The sequence below is a fragment of the Miscanthus floridulus genome, chromosome 9, assembly GCF_019320115.1.
Source record: "Miscanthus floridulus cultivar M001 chromosome 9, ASM1932011v1, whole genome shotgun sequence".
NCBI lineage: Eukaryota > Viridiplantae > Streptophyta > Magnoliopsida > Poales > Poaceae > Miscanthus > Miscanthus floridulus.
The window spans coordinates 21,333,326-21,361,173 of NC_089588.1; the positions used below are offsets into that span (position 1 = coordinate 21,333,326).

Here is a 27,848-nt window from a genome sequence, read left to right on the forward strand (position 1 = left end):
CCAACACTCACAGTGACCTTACCCCTCGCATGAGTAAGAATCATCAGGATTAATCATCATTGTTACTTTAACAAATTGAGTTGAGTCCTTAGTCACATTGAGAATCATAGGTCAAGTTGTTACCCTCATAGTTTTAATTAATTACTTAATCCCACGTAACTCCTACACGCGCGAGAGTGAGTTCCCTCCTCAAACTCGACTTCTAACGGAACTAAGCAAATAAGCAATTAAACGTTCCCATCCCGGTTGATTAGATGAAAGGCTCTAATTATTTGGTGAGTAGTTTCTAAATTAACGAGGCAAGATTAATTTACTCGGTCAAGTTTAGATGACAAGAAAACTCATAATGAAACCATATATTTGTATCCAAAATAGGGTTCATAATAGTGGGGTGCATGCCTGGCGTTGTTGCTCTAAAAACTGAGGAAGACGATGACGTTCTATTCACGTTTCCTTACTTGCTAATCGATTCTTGAAAAGAGGGAAGGATCACACTTGAAGAGAGACATTGACAATTGAGAGGATAAAGAGGGATCGAGATCGAGAGCTCATGATTTGGAACTTGGGAAGAGATATTTATTTTATCAAGGCTCTACTATTGCACTATTTGATGTCTAGGTTTGGTCATGGTTTGTTGACCTCTTGGGTAAGGTTCTACTCTTTTCAGCATCTACTAGTGACTGTCGGATACTCCGCTGGAATTGGCAGATGATCCATGGGTCCGCAGAATGTTCCAGAGAACATTCCGAGAGGTTAGGACTTAGGCATTACTTGGTTCTAGGTGTACTGGCGGATACTCCGCGACGACTGACGGATGTTCCGTTAGCAACTGGCTGCTCTCGGATTTCATTTCTTGGCTTTGGATGTCCTGACGGATACTCCGTGAAGACTGACGGATACTCCGATAGGAACTAGGTGCTCTTGGGTTGCTGGTTTTAGTCTTTTTATTAATTGATGGATACTTTGTGGTGAATCACGGATGATCCGGTAGGAATTAGGTGCTCTAGGGTTTCTGAAAAAAATAACTTCTATAACTTGACGGACTCTCCGCTAGAATTGGAGGACTCTCCATCATCTCTCTTAGAGGACGTGTAAGTGTTATGACTTGGGTGCTGGCTCACTCAAAGTCTTGACAGACCCTCCACCGGTTTAGACGGACACTCCGTCGAGTGGGCGACAGAACCTATGCTCATGGTTTCTTACTTGGGTTCTTGGTGATTCACCCTAGATGTGGGGAGTTGTGTTTCATGCATGTGCAAGGGGTTCCTAGGGTAGCTTGGGTAGCTTGCTAGGCTCAAGATGACTAAGTTTGAGCTAGGTTTACCATGTGCAACTATGGATTTGGAAATTAACCAAAAACTAAAGAAAAGAGATTAAAGCTTGAGATTGAGCATGGCAACTTAACTCTGAGATTTTGATGTCTTCCATGCCATCTCTTTGAGATAAAGTCTTGAAAACCTTGCTTGCAACTTCCAAGAGGCGAATTGATCATGCATTAGCCTTTCTTGCAAAAATCCCAAAAAAATGCATCAAAGAAAAATCCAAGGGATGCAATGAGTGATTGATCTTTAGAGATCTTCTTGAACTTATTCTACATATGATGGAACCACCAATAGCAAGAGATCACGAAACTAACACCAAAAACCATAGATTAGGTATTTGGGATCAAATCCAAGGATGAGAGGGATTTCTCTTGAACTAACCATGGATTGGGATAAAGATGTTGAGGTGATCCTTGAGATGGTGTTGATGCTTCTCTTTTCCTCCTTCCCTTCTTCAATTTCTCCTCTTTTTCTTCCTCTTCTCCTTCTCTCTCTCTCTCTAGTTCTAGGGTTCATCCTTGCTCTTGAGTGTAGAGAGAGAGGGGGGGAGTTGCAAATGAGTGAATGGGAGAGAGGGTGAGTGGAGCTGAGGCTTATCTGCTGCTGTAGACTCCCATTTCGTACTGACTTGTGGGTCCATGCACAAGTGGGTGAAGGACAGCTCATTTTCCACTTCACTGGTTCTGTAATGTTGCCTGGCGGATGGTCCATGAGGATTGACAGACAATCCGTCAGTCCACTGGTTTGGTCGACTTGATGGCATTGGGGCCAAACCTTATTATCCATTAAGAGAGTAGTTACTTATGCAGAGCAATGCCATTGAGCTTGTCCGAGAAATCTTTACGCTCAGTTCTCTTTGATACTTGCTTTCCAAATTGACCGAGGTTGACCTTTGAGTTGACTTTGGTTGCACCGAAAAACTTGGGGAGTTGGAGGATGAGATTGGGGTTGTCATCCTTACGCAACACTCCATGGGTCTTCACAGGCTAGGGATAGCATGTTCAAGACTTATGAAAAGAATATTGAGTTGGGCAAACTTAGGGTTTTCAGTTGGCACAATCTCGGGTCGTGACAGTCATGCCGCGCGCGAGACCTTGTCAAGGGAGTGGGCGACAGTGCCACGCCCGTTGGCCGGAGCGGCATCGAGGAGCCCCCGAGCCTTGGATACTCGGGGCGCTGGGTTCCAGCCCGGCCCTTGGCTCGGACTGGAAGTAGAGCTGAGGATCATGCCCGGGCTGCCATCGATCGGGAGCCTAGAGCTCGGGAGAGCCCCCGAGTCCCGAGCAGAGGCCGAGGGCATGCTCGGGTTTCGCCCAATCCTTTGTCGGAGGATACGCATGAGCGTACCTGATGGGTATAGCCCCCTGTAACACCCCAAAATTTGCCTCTTTTAAAAATAGGTTTAAAATGATTTATTTCTGAATTTTGTGCTCATGAAATATAGGAAAATAAAAATTTTCATTAAATTAAAATTCATCATAAGGTAGCAACAAGTTTGTGCATACATGCCGGTGCATTTGTTTCTTTGAATTGTGTGGATTTGATTCAAATTGAAAACATTCAAAATGCTTTTGAAAAATAAATTTGAAAATGGCTTTGAAGTAAAAGAAAAGAGGGGAAAAGGGAATTGGAAAATAAAAGAATTTAAAAAGGTTGTAAAATTTATTTTTGAGAACTTACCAAAATTTCTTATTAAGTTGAAAAGTATATTTGAAACTCTATTCAAATTTGGTTTGGTTCATATTTGAAGTAGGTTTTGAAATAAAAAAAGGGAATTTTACTCCTTCCCTCTCTTTCCCGCTGGCAGCCCAAGCCGGCCCATTGCTCCTCCCATCCTTTTCTTCTCCTGCGCGGCCCGCTTCCTTTCCCTCGGCCTGCCTCTGTAACTCCGCTGCTGCTGACCCAGCAGCGCGCGCCCTGGCCCAGCCCGCCGCTGCCGTGTCGCGCCTTCCTGATCTCTCTCGCTGACGATGTGGCCCCGCCTATCAGCCGCTTCCTCTTCCTCATGCCATCGCCGAACCAGACTCCACCGCCACCGCCCGACTCCGCTGCGGCCACGCCGTCCGTTGCCTTGCTGTCTAAGCCGCCCCCGCCTCATAAATACCTAGCCCCGTGCCCGCCGCCTCCATCCCACGCTTCGGAACTGCAGCTGGCCTCGTCGAGACGCCGAGCCATCACAGACCTAGGCCGCTGCTTACGTCGTCCCCCTCGCCGTGCACCATGTCGTCTCTGTCCGCCCCACACCGAGGTAAACCACCTAGCCAAGCTCGCCGTCATCTCCTTGTTCTTCTGGTGCTCTCGGTTCGGTTAATCATGGACCGTGGGACATAAACCCCTTGCACCGCCTGTTCTGGTCATGGCGCCGCCGCCTAACCTCACCGCCGACCTTGTCGCCAGTCATCTCCCCCACCCGATTCAATTTCATCCGTCCGATCTAAGATCAAGGGCCAGGATTAGAGCATACCCCTTCGCTGGTGTTTTTACAAAAAAACCCTTACAACTATTTATATTTCAACCCGCAGTCCTTGTATATTTTCTAAAGAGCCCTCGAGTTATTGTTTATAGAACCCGCAGTCCAATGAGCAAATTTAGGATATGGTTTCTTCTTTGGAAAGCGTAGTTTCTTCGGTTTAGATCCAAAATACGTTTTCACCTATTTACAGTTTTGCCACTAATCTTGTTTTAGCCACATTTTCTCCGTTTTAACTCCGATTTCACCCATTCAACTTGCGTTAGGTTCGTAATTCTGTAATCTACTTGTTCATACTACTGGTAGATATGTTTTCAACTTTTAATTTCTAGGTTAGATTTAATCTATTATTTTACTAAAGGAAATCTTGTTTAATTCACATCTTCTATGTTTTAGCCCCGTTTTGACCCGTTCAAGTTGCGTTGGATTCGTAACGATGTAATCTACATGTTAGTAATAATTTTTACTATGTTAATTACTCTAGAATTTCATGGTTTAAGCTCTAACTTGAATAATAATTATGCAACTGCATTTTATAAATAAGATATGATTTGTTTTACTTTAGTTTTATAATTCAAATCTAAATTTGATTTAATTCGATTTATATATGCTTTTATATAGTTAAAACACATGAAGTTTATAGTTTTATATTTTCTCTTATGAGTAGATCTTTTGGTAGCCGTTTCTTTCAAACCGTAGCTCTGATTAGCGTGTCACTTGCGACTGTGTGTTCGTAGCGATGTGTAGAATCGTGTTTCAAACTTTTTTACTTATTTTCTATGATTGGTGTACTATTATAATTTAGATCTAATGTTTGCTTCGTGTATGATTGTCTGGATGTTTGTGTGGTGTTCTACGATTACGTCCAGTCGGTGAGATATACGTGGTGATCAGGAAGACGAAGAAGAAGAACGTTGAAGATTAAAGCTTACCAAAGGATCGGTGTTGTAAGGCAAGTATAGCATGGGATCTTCCTTGTTGTCCTATACACCTTTAATCATTTAATTCATACTACATGTGTCTACCTTGACTGTCACTAAGGATTTTCTAGTACTTTGTATCTTGTGCCTTGATTCCTATGGGTTATTGCATTGGGTAGTATTGATGCTAGTGCTCAACTATAACCATGATCTTGTAACTTGACTAATGAAATATACAATAAACATTAAAAGATGCTTTTAGCAACATGGACTCAAGGGGGCTAGAGTATTGAGCTATTTTTATGGTGCTCTAGATTCCTCTCCCTAAGGACTTATCTGTAAGTGATCATCCAGGACTTACAGTACAACTGTGAGGGCTATATGGCTCTGGCTTTAGCTCAGTATGAGGACCTTTTATAGCTTGTTAGTGGTTACCTTTATTGGCGTAAGAATGGCTTGACGAATCGGGTATAGGACAGCCTCTACTCTTATGTGTATAGCCGTGATGGAATTATGCCATTCGACAAGGGGGGTTCCTATATCTGTTTAACGAGTGAATCTAATGGCCCTAACTTGTTAGACGAACCTTTGAAAGGCTTCATAGTGAACCTTGCCGACCTTCCTTGGTAGTGGGTCAAGAGGCTGATCACCTCAGGCAAAAAGGTAAATTATGACTCACTATGAAAGTTTACAACCTCTGTAGAGTGTAAAATTGGTATATTAGCCGTGCTCACGGTCACGAGCGGCCTTGGAACATTTACGGAATAGATGATGAACACTGATAATACAGACGATGAAGATGCTCACTAATGATTACTGTTTATGCTATTCATTATTCATGTTTACCTGATCATGTGTTTATATGGGCTTGTGATAAACTTGTTGCTACTCAACTGCTAAAATCATGACTCATTAAAAGCTAATCGCAGTTGAACCAGTGTCAGCCTTTCGAGCCTCATAAACCCCATATTATATTTGTTGAGTACGACATGTACTTACGCTTGCTTTATTTTTCAAATTATTTGGATAAAAATCCCAGATGGGCACCAGATTGCTAGAGTTTGGAGGAATTAGTCTTGTGATGAACCAGTCAATTGTCCCTATGGAATTGGAGTCTTCACCCGAAGATCAGAGTTGTCTTTTTGTTGTCTATACTCTGAGGTTATATTCTTTATACTAATGTGTTATGTATTTAAGCATTGTCTATTGATATTACCCTTATTTGTAGTTATATGTGAGATTTGACTTTCTGGGCTCACATATGGTATGTATCTAGTTTTGTCCTTAAAACCGGGTGCTACAAAGTGGTATCAGAGCAATACTGATTGTAGGACGCAAGCCTAGTTAGAACTGGACGTTCTAGTATGCTTTTATCTCTGCTTAGTTCTTGCTTTCTCTCCAACCTTGTTATTTGCTTAAAGTTATGCTCACTTCAGCCTTTGTTCTGTTATGAAAACCTTGTCTCTATTCTGAATCCTCTCTCTTCGTCTAAATAGATGGGTCGTAATGAGGAGACCACCAGCATCAAAGGTCAGGAGGACCAAGCTACGTTGTCCGTAATTGCATTCGACAAGGAGAAGCTTGTAGCTATGCAATAACAAGTACTTGAAGGAATGACTCAATATGGGAGTTCTCCACAGTGCTTGCCACAAGGGCAAACCAACATACTGAAGGGACCAGTGAAGAGACAAGTGGCAGAAGCTTGGAAGAAGATGAAGTCCAATGAAGGTGTTCATAGCAAGACTCTTGGAAGTCAGGATCCATGTCAGTGCTTTAAACATTATGGTTTTCCCTGTCTTCAGGACAAGTCTAATAAGAGGGAAGTTAAGGTGAACCCGAGTTGTGAAGCTAATGTAGATAAGAAGAGAAAGGAGGTCTCACCAGAGCCAGAATTGGAAAGCAATCAACATTCGAGTTCTACTACGTTGCCACATCTAGCTCTAATCCCTAGTCAGATAAACTCAGACTCTAAAGAGACAAAAGTTTCTCAAGCTAAGATTACTCTACTCTTTCCACATGAGGTATGCATAGATGGGTGGACGATCACCTATAAGGAGTTTTAACCCCGAAAGATCAAGCGAGCTAAAAAGCGATCTAGTCAAACAAAGATGAACCTTCAGAGTCAGCAAGCTGACAACACACTAAGCAACAATTCTGTGGAGTATGACATCACAAAATATCCAGCTAAGAGAAAGTGTTATCATGGCCAATAGGAAGGACATTATGTTAAACTTTGCCCACAGAAGAATCAACAATTGTACCATGGAAGTGGCCAAAGTCAGATCACTACAAGGTTGCTACCAAAAAGTGTCAGTGATACCGAACTCGAAAGAAGAATTTGGTGAGAGTGACGAATGAAGAAGTCATGGTAGACTACCCAAGATCCTTAGTTAAGGAATAGGAGTTTGTGCCCTTTATGTAATAAAAATGATAGTATGGCAAGTTGAGTCAATGAGTCAGTTGTGCACCTTTACTGCTTTGTTGAATTGTCATTATGCTTATGATTGTTTTGCATCTTTGTAATGACTGCAATGATCTTGTTGGGTGTTCCCACAATTTCATTTAGCTTATAAGGATTAATGAGATAACTAGTCGGGTTTTGGTTTTCTTCTGTTTTCCCCGTCCTGCCTTTCGGAGTAGTCTACACTCTTCAGCTTATATCTCTTATTTTCGATGATCAGAAATCATGAGAAAATTTTGGACAACAGTAGACTTCAATATCTTTCGCTGACCACAAGAATCACCCTCATATCCATTTTGGTTATGAAGTTATGAAAATCACAAGACGATGCATCTGTGCTGTTTGAAACCTGGAATAGTTTCTTGTGTACACTATTTTAGACCAAGTTAACTATAGAATTTGGAAATCTGTTCTATAAGGAAGTTGTGGAGGCTTTGATAAGCTTTCCAGCGGTATAAGCTACAACTTCATTGGATTAATAGAATGCGAGTTACAGCTGTTCTACCGCTCTACTATTTTTCTGCTCGCGAGGAAATTTCAGATTTCTTGTTCTTGCCCCTACATGAGAGTATCATTGGGATGTCAGAACGTCTTGATACTAGTTGGCTCATCTACAAGAAGATGCAAGCTATACTTTGGTGTCCCCTAGTTTATATTTTCTTAAGGGGGGTAGCCAAGTTGAATAATTTGCAAGATAAAGTATCATACGTTCTAGTTTACGCAGCGGAAGCATGGTAGTACCAAAGATGTGGGTGCAAGGAAGGTTTATCCAAGATAATCAATTATTGGTAGAGCTACCAGAGAAGTTTTAAGTTAGTTGGGATCAAGCGACCTCAGCTAAGTGTTTGAAGGGAGAAGAGGTTGAAGTAAAACCTATGTATTAGCATTGTTAGATCAGGACAAGAGCTTTATATCTACAATGATGCACTTTGTCAAAGGTGTGGGATGTGTCCTTAAACCAGAAGAAAAGTAGTGGCTTGTTCATTAAGTAAATTAAGGAAGCGTGAGTTGAACTACCTAACATGTTATGTGGAGTTATCCATTGTGGAGCATGGAAGTGCTATCTTCTAGGGCGTAAAAGTGACATTTAGGAGGATCACGAGAATCTATAGGACATCTTGACTAAGATGGTTTTGAGCTTGTGTTATCCTCGTTGGAATGAAATTGATTATGACTTGAAAAAGTGCTATCACTTGGAGAAGCAAAAGTCATGGCCGATGACCTTAGCAACGGAGAATTGTGCTAAGAAGGTTCGGGTGACACCAAGGACTAAGAATTGTATTCCAAGTTCGAGCAACTTAACCGGAATCATTAATGTTTTGAAGATTGGTAGTAGAATTTCTTTCTAACCAAGAGATTCATCAGGTTTTGTTGGAAGGTGGATATTTTAAGGAAGAGAATTGGTATTATAGAAAAGGTGGCCTAGTGATTGGAGTTACCAGAGTATTGTTGGAGTACCTGTCAGAATCTGGGAATCAGTTTAGCAAGTTATTTGGAGTAAGATTAACAGGTATACAAAGTAAAGTGAGATCCTTATCAAGAAGATGGAACTACGTGAGGAAGTAAAGAAGAATTCAAAGACAGAGTATTCTTATCTCCTAGTCGACGTCTTCCGAATCTCGAGGATGAGATTCATCTTAGGGGGGGTAGAATTGTAACACCCCAAAATTTGCCACTTTTGAAAATAGGTTTAAAATGATCTATTTCTGAATTTTGTGCTCATGAAATATAGGAAAATAAAAATTTTCATTAAATTAAAATTCATCATAAGGTAGCTACATGTTTGTGCATACATGCCGGTGCATTTGTTTCTTTGAATTGTGTGGATTTGATTCAAATTGAAAACATTCAAAATGCTTTTGAAAAATAAATTTGAAAATGGCTTTGAAGTAAAAGAAAAGAGGGGAAAAGGGAATTGCAAAATAAAAGAATTTAAAAAGGTTGTAAAATTTATTTTTGAGAACTTACCAAAATTTCTTATTAAGTTGAAAAGTATATTTGAAACTCTATTCAAATTTGGTTTGGTTCATATTTGAAGTAGGTTTTGAAATAAAAAAGGGAATTTTACTCCTTCCCTCTCTTTCCCGCTGGCAGCCCAAGCCGGCCCATTGCTTCTCCCATCCTTTTCTTTTCCCGCGCGGCCCGCTTCCTTTCCCTCGGCCTACCTCTGTAACTCCGCTGCTGCCGACCCAGCAGCGCACGCCCTGGCCTAGCCCGCCGCTGCCGTGTCGCGCCTTCCTGATCTCTCTCGCTGACGATGTGGCCCCGCCTATCAGCCGCTTCCTCTTCCTCATGCCATCGCCGAACCAGACTCCACCGCCGCCGCCCGACTCCGCTGCGGCCACGCCGTCCGTTGCCTTGCTGTCTAAGCTGCCCCGCCTCATAAATACCTAGCCCCGTGCCCGCCGCCTCCATCCCACGCTTCGGAACTGCAGCTGGCCTCGTCGAGACACCGAGCCATCGCAGACCTAGGCCGCCGCTTACGCCGTCCCCCTCGCCGTGCACCATGTCGTCTCCGTCTGCCCCACATCGAGGTAAACCACCTAGCCAAGCTCGCCGTCATCTCCTTGTTCTTTTGGTGCTCTCGGTTCGGTTAATCATGGACCGTGGGACATAAACCCCTTGCACCGCCTGTTCTGGTCATGGCGCCGCCGTCTAACCTCACCACCGACCTTGTCGCCAGTCATCTCCCCCACCCGATTCAATTTCGTCCGTCCGATCTAAGATCAAGGGCCAGGATTAGAGCATACCCCTTCGCTGGTGTTTTTACAAAAAACCCCTTACAACTATTTATATTTCAACCCGCGGTCCTTGTATATTTTCTAAAGAGCCCTCGAGTTTTTGTTTATAGAACCCGCAGTCCAATGTGCAAATTCAAGATACGGTTTCTTCTTTGGAAAGCGTAGTTTCTTCGGTTTAGATCCAAAATACGTTTTCACCTATTTACAGTTTTGCCACTAATCTTGTTTTAGCCATATTTTCTCCGTTTTAACTCCGATTTCACCCATTCAACTTGCGTTAGGTTCGTAATTCTGTAATCTACTTGTTCATACTACTGGTAGATATGTTTTCAACTTTTAATTTCTAGATTAGATTTAATCTATTATTTTACTAAAGGAAATCTTGTTTAATTCACATCTTCTATGTTTTAGCCCCGTTTTGACCCGTTCAAGTTGCGTTGGATTCGTAACGATGTAATCTACACGTTAGTAATAATTTTTACTATGTTAATTACTCTAGAATTTCATGGTTTAAGCTCTAACTTGAATAATAATTATGCAACTACATTTTATAAATAAGATATGATTTGTTTTACTTTAGTTTTATAATTCAAATCTAAATTTGATTTAATTCGATTTATATATGCTTTTATATAGTTAAAACACATGAAGTTTATAGTTTTATATTTTCTCTTATGAGTAGATCTTTTGGTAGCCGTTTCTTTCAAACCGTAGCTCTGATTAGCGTGTCACTTGCGACTGTGTGTTCGTAGCGATGCGTACACTACTACACAAAAGATTATGCGCAGCGTTGCATTTTTGCACTCCGTGGCGGTCACCTATTTTCGCCCGCTGCGGTAAATGCCACGATTTACCGCGGCGGGCATTTTTTATTTACCGTGGCGGGCACTTTTACCCGTCACGGTAAATCGATTTACCGTAGCGGGCGTCTTAAGATGCCCGCCACGAAAAATATGTATTTTCCGTGGTGGACGTGTTAAGACGCCCGCCACGGTAAATGGCCGAGGCCCAACAGGCCCAGGGCGAGGCCCAATAACTGGTCTCCATATAAAATGAGCACTTTAGGAGTTTAGGGTTTCAGTTCACTCACTCCTCTCCACCGATAGCGCCGCAGTCACTCCTCTCCTATCGCGAGCCTCTCTCCTCCCGTCTCCTCCTGTCACCATCTCCTTCCACTGCATATCCACCAGCACGGCGCTCTCCCTCCCTCTCTTCTCTCCCACCGATCCCTCCCTCTCCCTCCTCTCTCTCTCTTCCGATCCTCTAGCACGGGGCGCGGGGCGTTGAGCGCGGTGGCTCGTGGGACGGCAACGACGAGCCCGTCCTGAGGTGGATCTGGCCGGTGGGTAGTATGATGCTAGTATGATTTTCTAGTACTTTGTACCTTGTGCCTTGATTCATATGGGTTATTGCATTGGGTAGTATGATGCTAGTGCTCAACTATAACCATGATCTTGTAACTTGACTAATGGAATATACAATAAACATTAAAAGATGCTTTTAGCAACATGGAATCAAGGGGGCTAGAGTATTGGGCTATTTTTATGGTGCTCTAGATTCCTCTCCCTAAGGACTTATTTGTAAGTGATCATCCGAGACTTACAGTACAACTGTGAGGGCTATATGGCTCTGGCTTTAGCTCAATATGGGGACCTTTTCTAGCTTGTTAGTGGTTATCTTTATTGGCATAAGAATGGCTTGACGAATCGGGTATAGGACAACCTCTACTCTTATGTGTATAGCCGTGATGGAATTGTGCCATTCGACAGGGGGTTCATATATCTGTTTGCCAAGTGAATCTAATGGCCCTAACTTGTTAGACGAACCTTTGAAAGGCTTCATAGTGAACCCTGCTGACCTTCCTTGGTAGTGGGTCAATAGGCTGATCACCTTGGGCGAAAGGGTAAATCACGACTCATAGTGAAAGTGTACAACCTCTGCAGAGTGTAAAATTGGTATATCAGTCGTGCTCACGGTCACGAGCGGCCTTGGAACATTTACGAAATAGATGATGAACACTGATAATACGAACGATGAAGATGCTCACTAATGATTACTGTTTATGCTATTCATTATTCATGTTTACCTGATCATGTGTTTATATGGGCTTGTGATAAACTTGTTGTTACTCAATTGCTAAAATCATGACTCATTAAAAGCTAATCGCAGTTGAACCAGTGTCCAGCCTTTTGAGCCTCATGAACCCCATATTATATTTGTTGTGTACGATATATACTTACGCTTGCTTTATTTTTCAAATTATTTGGATAAAAATCCCGGATGGGCACTAGATTGCTAGAGTTTGGAGGAATTAGGCTCGTGATCAACCAGTCAGTTGTCCCTGTGGAATTGGAGTCTTCACCCGAAGATCAGAGTTGTCTTTCCGTTGTCTATACTCTGAGGTTATATTCTTTATACTAATACGTTATGTATTTAAACATTGTCTATTTATATTACCCTTATTTGTAGCTATAGGTAAGATTTGACTTCCTATGCTCACATATGCTATGTATCTGGTTTTGTCCTTAAAACCGGATGCTACACCCCGAGCCCCGAACGATCCTGGAGGGATCGGTCGGGTACTTCTTATCCTAGGACTTAGCATATCCCTATGTTTGAGTCTCGTCACTATACAACATCTATTTTTTGATTGTGTCCTTGGTAAGTTCATCTGGCGAGTGGTTCAGTTAACTTTTGGCCTTGGGCCTCCCATAAGTGTGACACACATGTTTGGAGCATGGCACGACAAGTAAAAAACTCTTAGTTCTAGTAGGGGTAAGTGCCATGTGTTGGGCAATATGGTTAAGTCGGAATGATATTGTTTTTGATAACATACCCACTTCGTCTTTTATGCAGGGGTACACATTGGATCTGGACATGATCACTGTTCCAAAAGGAGGAGAAATGCAGCTTGTTGCGTAATGCATGCCTTCTACTGGAAATTTCGACAATGGAGATCTCCGCCAGATATGGATGGAGGTTTAGCAATAGCTTTGTAATAATTTACGGTCGCACACATCTCATGATGTTGAAACCGGGATGTTTTTCATTTGCTTGATGAAATAAATTTCCCTTTATCTAAAAAGCAACCAGCAGTCTAGCACTCCACGGTCTAGGCTCCAGTACTGCTTTGCTATTTGCTAAATTATAAGAATACAGGATGGTTGAGTTGAGGATTGAGCTGTGGGATGATATTCGCTTTCTCGATGTGATTGTTTAGGCGCTTAAACGTTGGCCCTAGTCGTGCGCAATCGCCAGCCCTAGCCTAGAAATCAACTATCCGAAACGCTAGGAGGAGAGGGACACCTCCTAGTATGTTAGATGGATTATTACAAAAATTAATCGCCAAGGTAGGGGCCTATATAAAGACACTACATGATAGGAGCACCCCCATGTAATCCACCGATTAATCTATTGTTTGCATTTATGTTTGCTGCTACATGATGTATGTCGCTTTTGATATATATATCTTATTTAACTTGTATGCTGAACAATCACCATTTTAGATCTTGGAAAGCACTGAAATTACAGCAAAGTTAGCTAGCAGCTAACAACCGCGCACACAGACAGAAAAGGGGAAGAAAACTAACTAATAACGAGAACTGTTGCAAAGCAACAAGAATCCTATAAAGCTAAAAGAGAGTAGAAGCCACGGTTTATAAAGAGTTTAACCAATTCATGACACTATTGTGAAGAGTAGGCTTGATTCGTTTAGGTAAGTGTAACTTAAGCCCTGAAGGTTGCTTTCCAATCATCCTCATTAGGCACTTTCCTCGCTGCTTCCAAATACACCAACTCACCAAGCTACTATTATGAACACTTCCATGAAGAAAGGTTTGAGAAAAGAAGTGTTTGCTTGGTGAAACATCCCCAGGAAGCCTAACTCAAGATTCCACTGAACTCCAAGAAAAAACAATAGGTGACACTGGAGCTACATTGGAAGAAAAGATGAGAACAAGTTTCTTCCAGACCATCCAAACATAGGACACAGTCATAACCTTCCTCCAGAAAACAATTCTTTCTTCTCAAAATTTTACATGTTCAGTCTGTCATTGAAGAACAACAAAGGAAGAACTTGAGCTTTGGCATACATTTTTTTTTCTCGAATACGCACGAGTGTGCATATCATTGTATTAGAAGAAAGAGTTTATAATACAAGAGTTGCATTCCCGGCCGTTAGTTAGTTTTTCTGCGGACGCTACATTATGGAAAAAACAACAACCATAATCCATGTCTATCCTGACAAGGACCTAGCCTTGCGCTAGCGAACGTAGCCCGCTTGCTCCGGCCTGAATCCATCGGTCGGCTTCGTTCTTGATGATGTGCAGTAGGTCGCCGACGGACGATGTCGATTCCCGGAAACATCTTGCGTTCCGTTCCTTCCATAGTTGCCAGGAGACGAGGGCGAAGAGGTAACAAATCCATTTCAAAGGTGGAGGAGGTCGCAAAGACTGAAAGTTATATTTGTAGAACTTTCTGGAATTATAGGAAGTTGATCCCCAAGACCAAGTGTATTTCTCACCAATTCTGGAACATAAGCTGAAGACATCATTCTGAAAATCCTGGAATTCATTCCTTAGATACAATATTCCTTAGAAAGAATAGATGCAACATTCCTTAAATTTGAAAAAAAAAACATGAACTCCTTTTAGTTTAGAGACATAATAATGGTTCAAACACTTGCATACATGCATATATATACCATCTTTTAGTGAGTATATATATACGAATTTAAACACACATCCACACTGTTGTTAAAGAAAAAAATAACACATATCCACACATCAAAGCATTCAACAGATAGGTGAGGCGGAGGAAACTGGATTTCAGGGGTAGAGCTCGATGATTGATCGAACACCTAAAACTGGTACAATTTTGTAGTCACTGAAACCAGCTTCAAAGATAATGTTCCTCCATTCTTGCTCATCTCTCTCAGTGCCGTTGACAATCATGAAGAAAAGATCAGACATGACCTGTGTCTCCCTATTCTTAAGATTTGGAGGCCCTGCACCAACCACGGTATCTACTATGATCACCTTGCCGCCTGCATCTCGTGGTGGTATAGCTTTCTTGCAGTTCCTTAATATCGTGACACACTCAGAGTCACCCCAATCGTGCATAATCCACTGAAATAAGAAATCAAGAGGCAGTGTTATTCCTGGTTAAGTGGTTCCTTAACATTAAATCAGAGATACTAGACTACTAGTACATACTCCCTCAATTCCAAATTATAAGTCATTCCAACTTTCTTGGAGAGTCAAAGCATTTCAAGTTTGACCAAATTCATAGTATACCTATTTGATGTCATAAATATTTGTAATTTTCTCTATAATTTTGGTCAAATTTGATATGCTTTAACTCTCCAAGAAAGTTGGAATGACTTATAATTTGAAATGGAGAGAGTACCTTCCATACTTCCTATATATGTTCTGTATGAAGTATGAACTATCAGTTTCTAGTACTGTTGGTAGAAGTCATGTCACTTAAGGTTGAAAACTACTTGAACATACTTTTTCCATAAACTGTGCTGAAGTCACATCTCATAAACTTTTCATATTTGATTAATTTGAAGGTTACACCTGAGGACCAGGTCCTGTAAACTCTTGTTCTGAATTATGAGGATTGAATATTCGACCTACCTCATAATAAGCTATACAAAATGTGAAATTAGCTAGAAGTAGAAGATATATACCTTGAGGAAGACTGCATTCGCTGGTGGAATGGCCTCAAACATGTCACCAGCAACGAAACTGAGCCCGGCACAAGCGGGAGCGGTGGCGACGACGTGTGGAAGATCCAGCACGGTGCACTCTATGCCAGGGAACGCCACTGAGATGGCCTGCGCCGCCGCACCATGGCCCCCGCCAACGTCGACCAGGGAGCTTATCCCCTGGAAGACGCCACCGCACTCCTTGATGGCGATGTCCATGAGGAAGCGGGTGTCCGCGACCATTCCAGCGTTGAAGAGCTGGCTCATGGACGGGTCGTGGCCGACGACGTCCCACACGTTCTTCCCGTGCGACAACTCGAACAGGGGCAGGTCTGTCGCCGGCAGCTCGTGCTCGAACCACGTGCCAAGATCAAGGAACGGGGACACGAAGATGTTGTTAAGGATCAGGCTCAGTGTTGGAGTCAAGTTCTGTGACGAGCCGACAAGAAGTCGAGATGCCGGAGTGAGGCCGTAGACGTGGTCACCATCGTCAGACGACGAATTCTTGGCGATGCTGAAGATGCCGGCGACTGTGAGGACGCGCATGAGCCTGCGCAGGCATGAGATCTTGGACGGGTGGAGCGCGGCCTTGGTGGCCATCTGGGTGAGGGTGGCAGTGCCGCCATGGCAATGGATGGCATCGGCGATGCCAAGCTCCAGCGCGGACTTGAACGCCATGGACTTGATGAAGGCAAACGTGCTGTGCCAGAGCTCGAGCTGAGCGTCGAGCAAGGCCTGCTGATCAGAGCAATGTTGCTCCGTGATGGACCCCATGGTGGCGTAATGGTGTCGATTGCTTTGTTATTAGCTTATTATAGCTATGTTGGATATATAGGAGGACATGTAGGCTACTAGGCTAGCTACATCTCTATATATAGGCTTATGTTTGACAGTAGCGTAGAACTGTACTTTTGCCTTGATCTCTATTCATAGTGCAAAACATCTACCACCTGAATTGAGACAAGAAGTGGATTACAATTTACAACTATGACAAAGTATGTCCACTTTTCGCTTTTCCATACCTGGTGAGCAAGATAAGGCAACTGCTGGCCCATCTGTGTCATCTCAACACCTAATAAACTGTACTACCATGAAAATTAACAACTGTTAGCTATTTAGCTAGCTAATTTTTAGTGCTAATGGATCTAAACATGCCCCAAATCGATCAGTGGTTCCCCATCAACTCACGTGTAAATCGAGAAAGCAACGTGAATGAATATCCCCTGTTCTGACCAAGAGCCAAGGACAACCGGACATGTCACAGCAGAGCTCCATGCCCCCTCTTGCTTGGATCATGCCAATGTGACAGTTCGGCTATTGGCCAGAATTCGGTCAGGATCTCACCCATTCCGGCTTTGTAGTCTGCACCCATTCTGCACATGGGCGTGCACCTTTCTTGTTTCTGGATTTGGATCTTAGATCTAAGATCTTTGACAGCAGATACGGCTCAGACTTCAGACATCAGGAACGTGTAACTCGAGAAAGCAACTCCTGTCCCTACTCCCTGGAGGCAGTGCACTGATTGGATTGCATTGGACGCGACACGTCCAAGTCTTATTTAATAACTAGAGTCCCTACATAGTATGTGGTTTTCTTGAATAAGCGAATGAGCGGCACTTCATATCTCAGGTCAGTTTATAAACATTTTGGAGTTTAAAACCATTGCAGAAAAGCATTTACATTTACATTTTATACAACCGTATCTTTGGAGCAGAAAATCTATTAGCCATGTCGAGCTTAAAACCACAACGCAAACAGCAGTACAGAACACAGAAACATAATTTTGGCTAGACCTTTCATAGTAGCAGCACCACCACCACCACTTGATGCATGATACATCTTAGGTTAGGGCTGCAGGCACAGGAACGTCTTCAGTGTTAAAACGTGGTTAAAAGACAATCTAGCTCTCAGCCTGAACATCAACAAAAGGTTACAGCTACGCTTCAGAAGCCGGAGCGTGATTGTCGCTGGTTATTCTGAATCCTGATCCTACTTGCTACATCACTGTTTCAGGCCGTGATCTTTACAGAGCGTTATTCTGAATTCTGAATTCTGATTGTTACAGGACAGGCCTTCGCCAACCCTTTCAAAAGTTCAGAGAAACCACCAATGCACCTTCATCTTCCAGCTCCCAAATGTAGTGTTCTGACCTTGTCGTCTGCACGGTGACAAGGCCAGACAGCTTGGGTAGGGGGAGCTCTCTGAATTTGCGCGGGGCTTCCTATGATCACAGGGGTCGGTCTCACTGCAAAAGCCATGGACAGCGCTTGGCAGCTGTTGTCTCTTTGATGTTGTGATACCCTTCAAAACAGGCATTTCTTGGACCAGGGTGTCACTTTGCACCCATGTGATGTACAAACCTTTTGTTACCCTGCGGCACCTGTTTTCCCAGTACCCATCCTGGGCTTGAACACTCCCCACAGATAGTGTTTCCCTTGGAACGCTACAAAAGACGGGGGTTGATAAGTAAACTGAAAATATTGGCCATAGAACAAAGTAAAGCTGTCTGAACTCTTAAACTACTAGAAATCAACAGCAAGAAAGTAAATAACTTTTTAAGTGCACTAATGGACAGTAGAAGGAATATAATGCAAAACTGCACCGAGGCACATTGTCATCAAAGTTCATGGTTGCAAATTTAAAACAGGAGCACTGCCATATCATATCATATCCATGATTCCATGATATTTGTAAACATTGTAAAATCGGCAACATGGTACTTACTTTGACATTGCTCTGGTAGGAAAACAGAAGGGAAGATCAGCAGCTTGGCAAAGCCAACGACATATTTTAGAACTAAGCTATGATCAGTGAGATAATGCACTAGTTGATCCAGTTCCCTACAAAAGCAACAAGTACATTTTAAACCATGTACCTGAAAATACAAAACAAGCAATTGTCCATACAGTAGGACCGTAGGTCACGCACCTCATATTATCTGAGAAGAAATACAAGCCAATGCATTCAGCAGTTGGTTCTGATGCCTTCCACCTCCCTGGCCAGGCTTTCAACTTCGAATGCTTTGTTACTTTCATTAGTGCTGGTAATGATAGTGATAATTCCTGCACCTCCTTGCATGCTTGATTTGACAGGTGTGCAGCCAATGAAATATACTCCTGGCCAATCTTCATGATTCCACTATCAGCATAAAACGTGAGAAACATTAGCACTGCAGAGAGAAAAATATTGAAATGCTTTAGAATGGGATTAAAGGCATCTAACATACGTCCAGAAAGGTTTATCAATGGGTCTCGTGCAAATAAAGCTTTGCTGATCTGATGCTAACCATGCAGCATCATTCCGTGTGCATGGAACACTAGCATTCCCTAGAGGTGCTTTTTTATCTTTGTTGGCCCTTCTCTGCTTCCTTGCCTTCATATCATCATTGGCATGTTGATTATTTGAATTTCCTGGAGTCATTGCTTCCTCAGAATTTTCTGCGGATCTTTGCTGCTTCATCACATGACTTTTCACGTGTCTCCTGCGCATCCTCACTTCCATCTGCATTGCCTTGGCATCTTCATCATATGATAAAATAGGCCGTTTTCTTTTCTTGGTCATGACATTCTCAAAAGTTCTTACAGATTTAGAACATCTTGGTTCTGCATCATTGGCATCATTCACTTCCTTAGTTTTTGGAGATAAATCCAAGGAAGCACTTGAGCAAGTACGATCAATTTGCTTTGATGGCCTACAACTTCTTATATGTGCAGGATCTGTATATCTGTCCTTCATAACGAGCTTGGTTTTCTGATGTTTAGTATGACGTGGAATATGTCTGTTTGGCCCTTTATATTGCTTTCTGAAGCTACTTTTTGTTGCCTTACATGGACTAACATGCTTGGAAGGCAATGGCATCTTCCATTTGTGATGTTTGCCTACAAGCCACATTTTTGGCATTTGAAACCAAAGTCTTGGGTACATCATTTTGGAGATTCTTCCCTTCAGCACTGGCTTGGGATAGTAACTTCCGTTCAAATCATTGCAACTGCGATGAACTTCATCTGACCTATTCGATTCATCTGAGTTGTCTGTGTTAGAAACCAAGCATTCTTTTGGTGTCGAGGGATTTAATGCCTGGACATTATGCAGTGCAGGGGTCAAAGTTCCCATGCCTAACAAGCATTCTGTCATTTCAGCACTGTTTCTTTCAACAGCTGAGGCTCCTCCATTTGAGGAACTTGATGGTTCTGCTGAGGGATTTGATCCTTGGACATTATCCAGTTCAGGGGTGACAGTGTCCATGCCTGACAAGCATTCTGTTTTTTCAGTATTGTTTTTCTCAACAGATGTGCCTCCTCCATTTGAAGAACTTGATGGCTCTACAGTATTTGACATTAACCTTGAGTCCATCCGCTCCTTGGAAGGATCCAAGACATCCATATTCCCAACATCTAGATCTGATCCTTGCATTGGCTGTGAGTAGTTTGATGGAGGCTTCGATCTTAGGATACTATTTGGCGCATCATCCCATGGTCTAACCACCTCCAACAGATCAGGTTGCTCCGAACTTTCTGACGTAGGACTAGAACCATCTACTTGCTCCTCACTTGACCATATAGGACTAGTTTTATCAGTAAAATTGGGATGGGTTTGCTCAACATATTCAACTGAAGCAAATAAGCCAGGCTCCGCTCCTTGTTCATCAAGTTTTAACCTTGAGTCCAACCACTCCTTCGAAGGATCCAAGACATCCATATTTCCAACATATAGATCTGATCCTTGCATTGACTGTGAGTAGTTTGAAGGAGGCTTTGATCTTAGGATGCTATATGGCACATCATGCCATGGTCTGAGTATGACCACCTTCAAAGGAACAGGTTGCTCCCAACTTTCTGATGCAGGACCAGAACCGTCTACTTGCTCCTCAACATCTTCAACTGAAGAACATAAGCCAGCCTCCGCTCCTCGTTCTTCGATTTCTAATGCACGGCCCACAGGTGAATGGCTTGTACCATCAGGATTAACCATCTCCGAAGGATGAGGTTGTTCCGCATTTTCCAATACATCATCTTTTTGCTCCATATTTGGTACTGTAGGGCAAGAACTATCCGTAACACATGGATAGGATCTCTCAACATTGATTAAAGGAAGTAAGTCAGGTTTTGTTCCTTGAGTGAACCCTTCAACACAATTCAGTGAAAAAGAGCAGTTATCTTTTTCCATTGAGAGGTCCAGACACTCCATTGTGTTCATAGTAGGTCCAACAGCACCCGCTGTCTTTTGTATTTCTACAGTAAGGTCAGAAGCTGAATGACTTGAACCATCAGCACTTTCTGGTTGATAAAATAAGTGGTCATTTTTACTTTCCCCTTCCTCTAAAATATCATTGCGCTTTAACTTTTCCACGACAAACATTTCAGAAAAATTGAATGTATCTGCACTCAGAAAATGTTTAGTGGAGGCATCAGAACTCTCTCTTCTTGCTTTCTGCGATCTACGTCTACGACACCCCCATGTACTATACCTTGCCTTGTGCGACCTATGTCTACGACACCCCCACAACAAGGGTTCCTTGGTCACCTCTACTCTATTCACATTTGGTTCATTAATTATAGAACCCAATTGAATAGAGTAGTGGTCATCACAGCTAGAGTCATCGGGAACATGGAACCATGTAACGCTCCTCGTTTTGAGAACATCATTCATGTTCTGCAGACGCAAGAACATTCTCACCCCTGCCTTGTTAAAACCTTCCTCAAATAGCATGTTGTGTTCCTCGATCACATTCCTTGACCCCTTCCACCGAGGAACTTTGTGACTATGATCACAATTCCACTCTAATGATTTCAGGACTTCATTATGTTTTGGGGGGCAATCGTCACACAACCATTCAAATGATGAGGCGTCATAAATTACCGGATCCAAACAATATCTACAAAAACCACAAACAATGCTAGTTAGGGATAGATCTTCTATGGCTCGAGGTCATAGAAGTATACATGTAATATGAGGAATAATTAACTACAATTAACCCTACCAACTTGATTGTTTAAGCGAAGTTTTTGGAAGGGTGAGTGTTAAGGTGGCAAAGGCTCTTTTGAAGTCCCTTGTTTGCTTTCAAAGTTCAATGGGCATGGTCAAGGCCAAGACATGTTCAAAACAATGGCAAGGTGTTGGAAACATCAAGATTACGAGCAATCTAGTGTTAGGGGCTGCTGGCCTCAACCCCTCCCCTACTCTCACCCACGATCCCGAGGTAGGTCAACACTGTATGATGAAGAAACTGGCAACGCAGCAGCGAAGGTCCTTGACGCTAGAGGCAGATCTAGTGCATTAGGTGTAGTCCATCCTTTACGGACCCCTGCCTAATCAACACCACATGATAAGAATGATGGCATGTCAAGATCACATGAAACTATTGTGGCTAGGGATGCCTTGTCTAGTGACTAAAGGGAGGTTAGCTTTGTGGTGGATAGGGTGGTAGGATGCCACTGGTCATGGGGTGGGGCACCGCGGCAAGTGGTAGGGAGTCATGACATCCCACTCTTCTTAGTTCATGAGAAAGGGTTCATATTGGTAATATCACAACCTACATTTTGGCGCGGCTTTGTGGCCCAAGTGTTCGTGTGCTTTGGGGTTGCACTTACCTTAATAATTAGGTAGATCTGATTCCTTGAGCCTTTAAGTTCCTGACATAGCACCTAGGTAAACTGGTGCAAATCAAGGATGAAAGTGTGAGAAAGGCGACAGGGTCTTTAGTTGAGTTGGTTAAGTGCCTTGAGTAGCACTCCTCAGGTCGTTCGACTCCCGTGGGAGCGAATTTTTAGGCTAGGGTTAAAAAAAATCCCCTCGTTTGTCCCACCCCAAAGCAAATGTCTAAGGTCCGGCCCTGGTCATGGTCGTTCTCACATGGGCTATGGTGCCGCTATGTATGGGTAGAGCAGGGGTTCGGGGGACTTCTAGGCCTGCGTGACAAGGTCTTCTTCTTATGCAGTGTTGGGGATTGTCTTAACCCCCGAAGGTTGAGTTTTTTAAGTGAAACAAAGATGTTATGATTGTGACATTGTGGGGTTAGGATCAATGTTCAAAAAGGCACTAGGCGATTTCTCGGCGATGACCCATAGCCTAAAGCGTACTAGAGCCTAAGCGAGCCTAGGCGTTTTTCTAGGCGTTTTGTATATATACTAATATACATATATTATCTTCCAAAAGAAACAATAAACAGCTGAATAGTGGTCTGAGATAGATAGAAAGGCTGGCTTACATAGATAGAAAGGCACAAGAGGCAATAGTACAGCCCATCTCCCACATCAAGTCTCCAACCTTATCCATCTCTCCAGTTCCAGCCGCACTCGTCGCCCTTCCTCGTCGCAGCCACAGCCGGCATCCTTCCTCGTCTCCCGCATCAGCCGCCGCCGCCGCCGATTCCTCTCCCTCTCCGGCATCTCCTCTAGTGCGCGCCCGCCGCCGCACGCGTCCGAAGCTCCTCATCCCCCACCGGCAACCTCTGCCAGACGCTCCTCCCCCACCGGCACTGCCGACGAGCTGGCGTCGCCTAGGAGTCCGCCCCTAGGCCAGGCGGGACACCCTCGCCTAGTGCCTTGTCGCGCCTAGGCGGACGCCTAATGTCGCCTTTTTGAACATTGGTTAGGATGTAAAATGGTTTTGGGTGTGGGGTGCTACACAAATAGACCTTTTTTGGAGTTGGGAGTTTACTACTTATTAAAAGGTGTTGTTTCACAAAGCTCCAGTTTGACGTTCATGCAAAATTTAGAATCTATGATAAATTGAAGTGCTTTAGACCTATGTGTTTAATCTAAAAATGAGAAAACGAATGGCTCAACTCAATACTAAGTCAGCCAGCAGCTCCAGCTCCAGCTCCAAGAATTTCTATAGTTAGGAAGGAGTAACTACAAAAAGTATTGGAGCTAGAGCTTCGCCAAACAAGCCCTAATTACAATGAGACTTTACTGCATGGCTCTTAAGAAAGTGGAATGTAAAAAAAAAGTAAAATGCACCATGAGTCCTTTGAACTTTTTATGGACTCTCAATTAGGTCATAGAACTAAAGTGAGCATCTAGGTCCTCAATCTACTGTAGATTCTCACATGAGTTCAACTAAAAAGTGACCATTTAGGTCCTTCAACTAATGATGAGCCTGAGTAGAGGTCAAATCCCACCACATCACGTTTCTATGCCCAGTGGTTGTGCCATTCACAGACACACGATGGATCGTGGGTCTTAGTGGGGTTCCATGTCCCGGGAACGGTAATTCCGAATCGTGGTTCGGCACAACGACGGGCCAATGCTTGGGATGGGAGTCGGGATGATGTCCCAAAGCACACCAAATCATCGAGGCATATGCCCTACGCACCCGGGAACTTAAAATTGTTGATCCACGTCCCACATACTCATTCCACTTGCAGAAGAACCCTCCATCCCCCTCTCCTCCATGTCCATTCCCTCTGCCTCCTGTTGGTCCTGTGCGTACTGGCCTCGCGGCTACGCCTACATGCTCACCTGTGCTCCGAAGGCACACGCTCAGCACCCATGGAACAAACAAATAAAGGTGGATTGCAAGAGAGGCAAGGACTGCTAGGGGAGAGAGATGGAGGGGTAGGGGATGTTTTTTTTTGCAACCTCAACTGGCACGGCAACATAGGCAACTGTCGGTGGCGTGGCGGGTTTTGGACCTTTAGTCGAGCGCAACAGAGATTGAGGACTTAGATGGTCACTTTTTTTAGTTCGTGGACCCAAATGAGATTTAGCAATTGATTAAAGACCTAGATGGTTACTTTTATTAGTTCAAGGACTCAAATGAGAATCCTAACAAACATTTGAGGCTTTTGAACACCATAATGACAAATAAACAAGCAGTTCAGTATACAAAGATAATCTTATGGATGTGACTAACAAGGACAGAATTGAAAAAAATAATTCTCTATAAAATGTTAATAAATCATGCATCCAAGCAATTCCAAACTTCATTAGGACAAGATAATCAAAACTCATGCATTTGTTTTGTTGTTTTACTTAGGAACTTTAATTTGAAAATAGAAGACATGAAGACTTTGAAGAACAAGTAGAAAGAGAAGTTACAGGTGCCTCGCAGCGTTCTTGCAGTTGCTACATTGTACTAAAAGCTGCCTGTAGCCAACAACACCACACACTTCACAAACGAAGTCCTACATAAAAGTACAAACATGCAAATTTGGTTAATTCACAAAACCTCCCAATTTAAAATAACAAGCCTTCATGGCCTAAGTAAGCGCATATCAAAGTTGTGCTTGCATCCTGGCAAGGTGCTTGCCAGCAGGATTTCTCACGATTCTACCAATATGAACTGTAGTTGATACACAAAATCTAACACAACAAAAAAAAATTCTCAATAGTGTTTCACGTTTCTGTACTGTATATTTATCCAGGGCTCCAGGTGCCCACCTAATGCTTCGGAGTGTAGGAAATTGCCACAATCTCCTCGAGCTCCGATCTCCTTGCCCATTGACAATGGAAAGGCTTAAGAGACACGGCAGTAATAGCAGTTCCTAGATCAGTCACAACTGTGAGGTCCCATTTGGAAATCAGTATTGAATCTTGCAACGAAACCATGGTTTGGGTCCACAGACCACTGCAGCGTGTTTCAGGATGAGATATTTTACTATTTTTCTGCAAAACCAGGAGCTGAGGACTCCTCTCCGTCATGCACCCCACCGGCTACTATCTGAATCTGAAGGCTCCCCTCGAGCAGGAGCTCGCCCTCAACCTCGCCCCTCCTCAAAATAGTACCAGGCTCTACCAGCCCATGCCCAATTCCACGCATTCAGCACAAGAACAGGATAGGCCTAACATAACGCGACTCCACCCGATTCGATTCCCCTTCCCTCCCGAACAGACACACAATTTGTGTCCTACTAGAAGCCGAGCAAATGTAATCGGCATAATCTCGAACACCTTGCCCTCACAGAGTTGGTCGGCTGAACCCGCGAAACACCCTCTTCCGAAGAAATCAGCCAACCAAATAACGAAGAGAAATCAACGCGCCACACGAATGAAGAGGGTGGGAACTGGAGCGCGAGTGAGGAACTGAGGACCCGTACCATATCGCAGTGTCGCGGTGCCGTGAGAAGCTCCTCCTCGCCGCTGTCTAGATCCGCGCTTCGGAGGGCCTCAACAACGAGGCCAGAAGGGATGCGGCGCGCGCTGCCAAAACCATGCGCCCTTCTCCCCCATGGCTTCAGCCTCCACCAGATTGCAGAGTGAGCGCCGCCGCCGCCGCTGCGAGCGAGAGGGCGTTGAGCCTCGCTTCGAGAGGGGAGGGCAGAAACGGAAGGCGGCTGTAGCGTGTGTGGGCTTCGTCCTCGGGCTCGGGTCCGCTGAGCTAGGCAGCAACTTTTTTTCTCGAAGGGATCGAAGTCGGCAGCTTCGGCGCGACACGTTGACAACATGCGCGGTTCACGCACGACGCGTGGCGCTGCGATGAGTAACGGTTGCGACACCCGGCGGCCGCCGCGGCGTTGCCGATTTTGTAAGCCTTTGGACAATTTTATCGGCGAAGAGACAAGCCTCGGGTAAGTTTCTATTTATTTCTTAAAAATCAAAAGAAATTTAAAAGTATTTTATAATAAAGAAAATGTGAAGCACTTTCTAGATATTCTTTTTATCCATGAGATCCAAACAAACTTTTAAGAGTATTATTTTAGATCCTCGACTTTGTAGTTAATTTTTACTTTATATTTAAGCATTAAAAAAAGATCTACGTTTCTACTTGGCCTCCTAAATTTATTGAAGGCCTAACATCTTATTCCTAGATTTGAAATTTAAATTTTTAAAATTGTGTTGTAATAATATGTTAAGTCTATATTGGTTTAAATTATGCATATACAATATTTTTTTATTTAACTGTGGAGGTAAAATGAATATCATGGAGGATTAACATGCTAAAAACTGTAAGAAAATAAAATATGAGCTCCGTTTTAGATAGTATTGTTATAGACAACCGTAAGATAGGTCTAAAATAGGGGCTATTTAAACAGGCAAGTAGGAAGCCTGTTTTAGGTAATCCTACCAACGATGCTCTAAGTACATCAAAAGCCAGAAAAAATTTTCTCCCACTACCACTAAAGCAAGCTTATGTTTTGTTGTGGTTTCAAAAAAAAATGTTATGTAGACAGGAAAGTTATACAAAAAATTAGTTTTATGATGCAAGGCTTTCAAATAATATTCTATAGGGAACACTGAGAGTTATATAATAATTTTCTAATCTCGGTTATAGTTAGTACCACAGGTCCATGCCATTGTCTTCCTCTCCTAGCACCATTTTTCTAATTAATTGCACTACCACCTGTGACGTTTTATCCCTTCACTTTCAAATCTTCTACCAAATCCAAATAAAACTAGCAACGGTACTCTAAATCGACTGCTACACCCCCTAAGTCAGCCATTTGGCATCACAAAATCCACCTTCTTTGCTTTCTTTATGACCAAAATTGGAGAAACTCACCTTGATTTCCTCCTCTGTGCTCACCCATGTCTGGAGCTCAGTTCGCCGACGATGGATGCCTAGACCGTCCCATCCACACGTGGCGCACCATGATGTTGAATTTAAGCTTCATGGCCACCATCTTATTCTTCTCCCATGCTTTGGCCAGAATGAGCAGGGTCATGCTAGACTTTCTCTTGCCCCAACGAGATACTCCCTCTATAAGAGATAACATAACCAAGGGGTACACCTTGTACAGAGCCACCGCCGCTATGCCGACCCACCTAGGGCCCCTCTCCTCCTTCCTCTCCGGTCCGTCTACCGGATACAAGAAGGGGAGGGGACCCATCCTTTTTTTTCTGCAGTTTTCTATCTAGTTGATTAGGTTTAGTCTAATAAATCTTCCAGCGAAATCAGATAATTTTCGATCGGGATCGTGTTTCCTACGATGACTTCGGTGATTGCCGCGACGAGATCGTCGTTGCAAGCGTCGATTTTTATCGGCAGGTGGCCAATTTGCGGCCTTTATCTGCAAGGGGAGGGGTGCTTCTGGGAGCCCCCTACGAGGATAGCGATTCCGGGTCATCGATCTCATCATCGATGATCGTGAAGAGGAATTCAAGGTCTCCAGGTGATGGCTGCAGCCTATGTCGTACCCGACGATGCAACTGCCGATATTCTTTCAGCGATTTAGATGCGTTTTGGACTGGTTCCAAAGCGTTGGAACTTGTGGCATGTCCAATGTTTTGGGGTTGGTCGTTAGATTCGGCATAAGGACTGCACTTTGGCTCTGCCCTTCGAGG

The 27,848-nt window shown here is 43.3% G+C and overlaps 2 protein-coding genes across 2 annotated transcripts; both read right to left on the reverse strand.

The window, feature by feature from the left end:
- Nucleotides 1-14,591: 14,591 nt before the first annotated feature.
- On the reverse strand, nucleotides 14,592-16,636 carry LOC136483528 (O-methyltransferase ZRP4-like). Its single transcript, XM_066480612.1, has 2 exons — nucleotides 15,607-16,636; nucleotides 14,592-15,040 (listed from the first exon to the last, which is right to left on the reverse strand). Exons 1-2 carry the CDS (start codon nucleotides 16,396-16,398, stop codon nucleotides 14,741-14,743), a joined length of 1,092 nt encoding a protein of 363 aa, XP_066336709.1. The 5' UTR covers nucleotides 16,399-16,636; the 3' UTR covers nucleotides 14,592-14,740.
- Nucleotides 16,637-16,785: 149 nt separating this feature from the next.
- On the reverse strand, nucleotides 16,786-25,956 carry LOC136483526 (uncharacterized). Its single transcript, XM_066480611.1, has 6 exons — nucleotides 25,664-25,956; nucleotides 24,666-24,751; nucleotides 18,851-21,499; nucleotides 18,553-18,762; nucleotides 18,349-18,464; nucleotides 16,786-18,067 (listed from the first exon to the last, which is right to left on the reverse strand). Exons 1-6 carry the CDS (start codon nucleotides 25,664-25,666, stop codon nucleotides 17,991-17,993), a joined length of 3,141 nt encoding a protein of 1,046 aa, XP_066336708.1. The 5' UTR covers nucleotides 25,667-25,956; the 3' UTR covers nucleotides 16,786-17,990.
- Nucleotides 25,957-27,848: the final 1,892 nt, after the last annotated feature.

Coding starts and splice junctions, on each gene's coding strand:
- LOC136483528 (XM_066480612.1), bottom strand. CDS start 16,398: ATGGGGTCCATCACGGAGCAACATTGCTCTGATCAGCAGGCCTTGCTC. Junction 15,041..15,606: donor CGAATGCAGTCTTCCTCAAG/GTATATATCTTC, acceptor TTCTTATTTCAG/TGGATTATGCACGATTGGGG.
- LOC136483526 (XM_066480611.1), bottom strand. Junction 18,763..18,850: donor ATTGATAAACCTTTCTGGAC/GTATGTTAGATG, acceptor TTATGCTGATAG/TGGAATCATGAAGATTGGCC. Junction 18,068..18,348: donor CCTACCAGAGCAATGTCAAA/GTAAGTACCATG, acceptor CGTCTTTTGTAG/CGTTCCAAGGGAAACACTAT.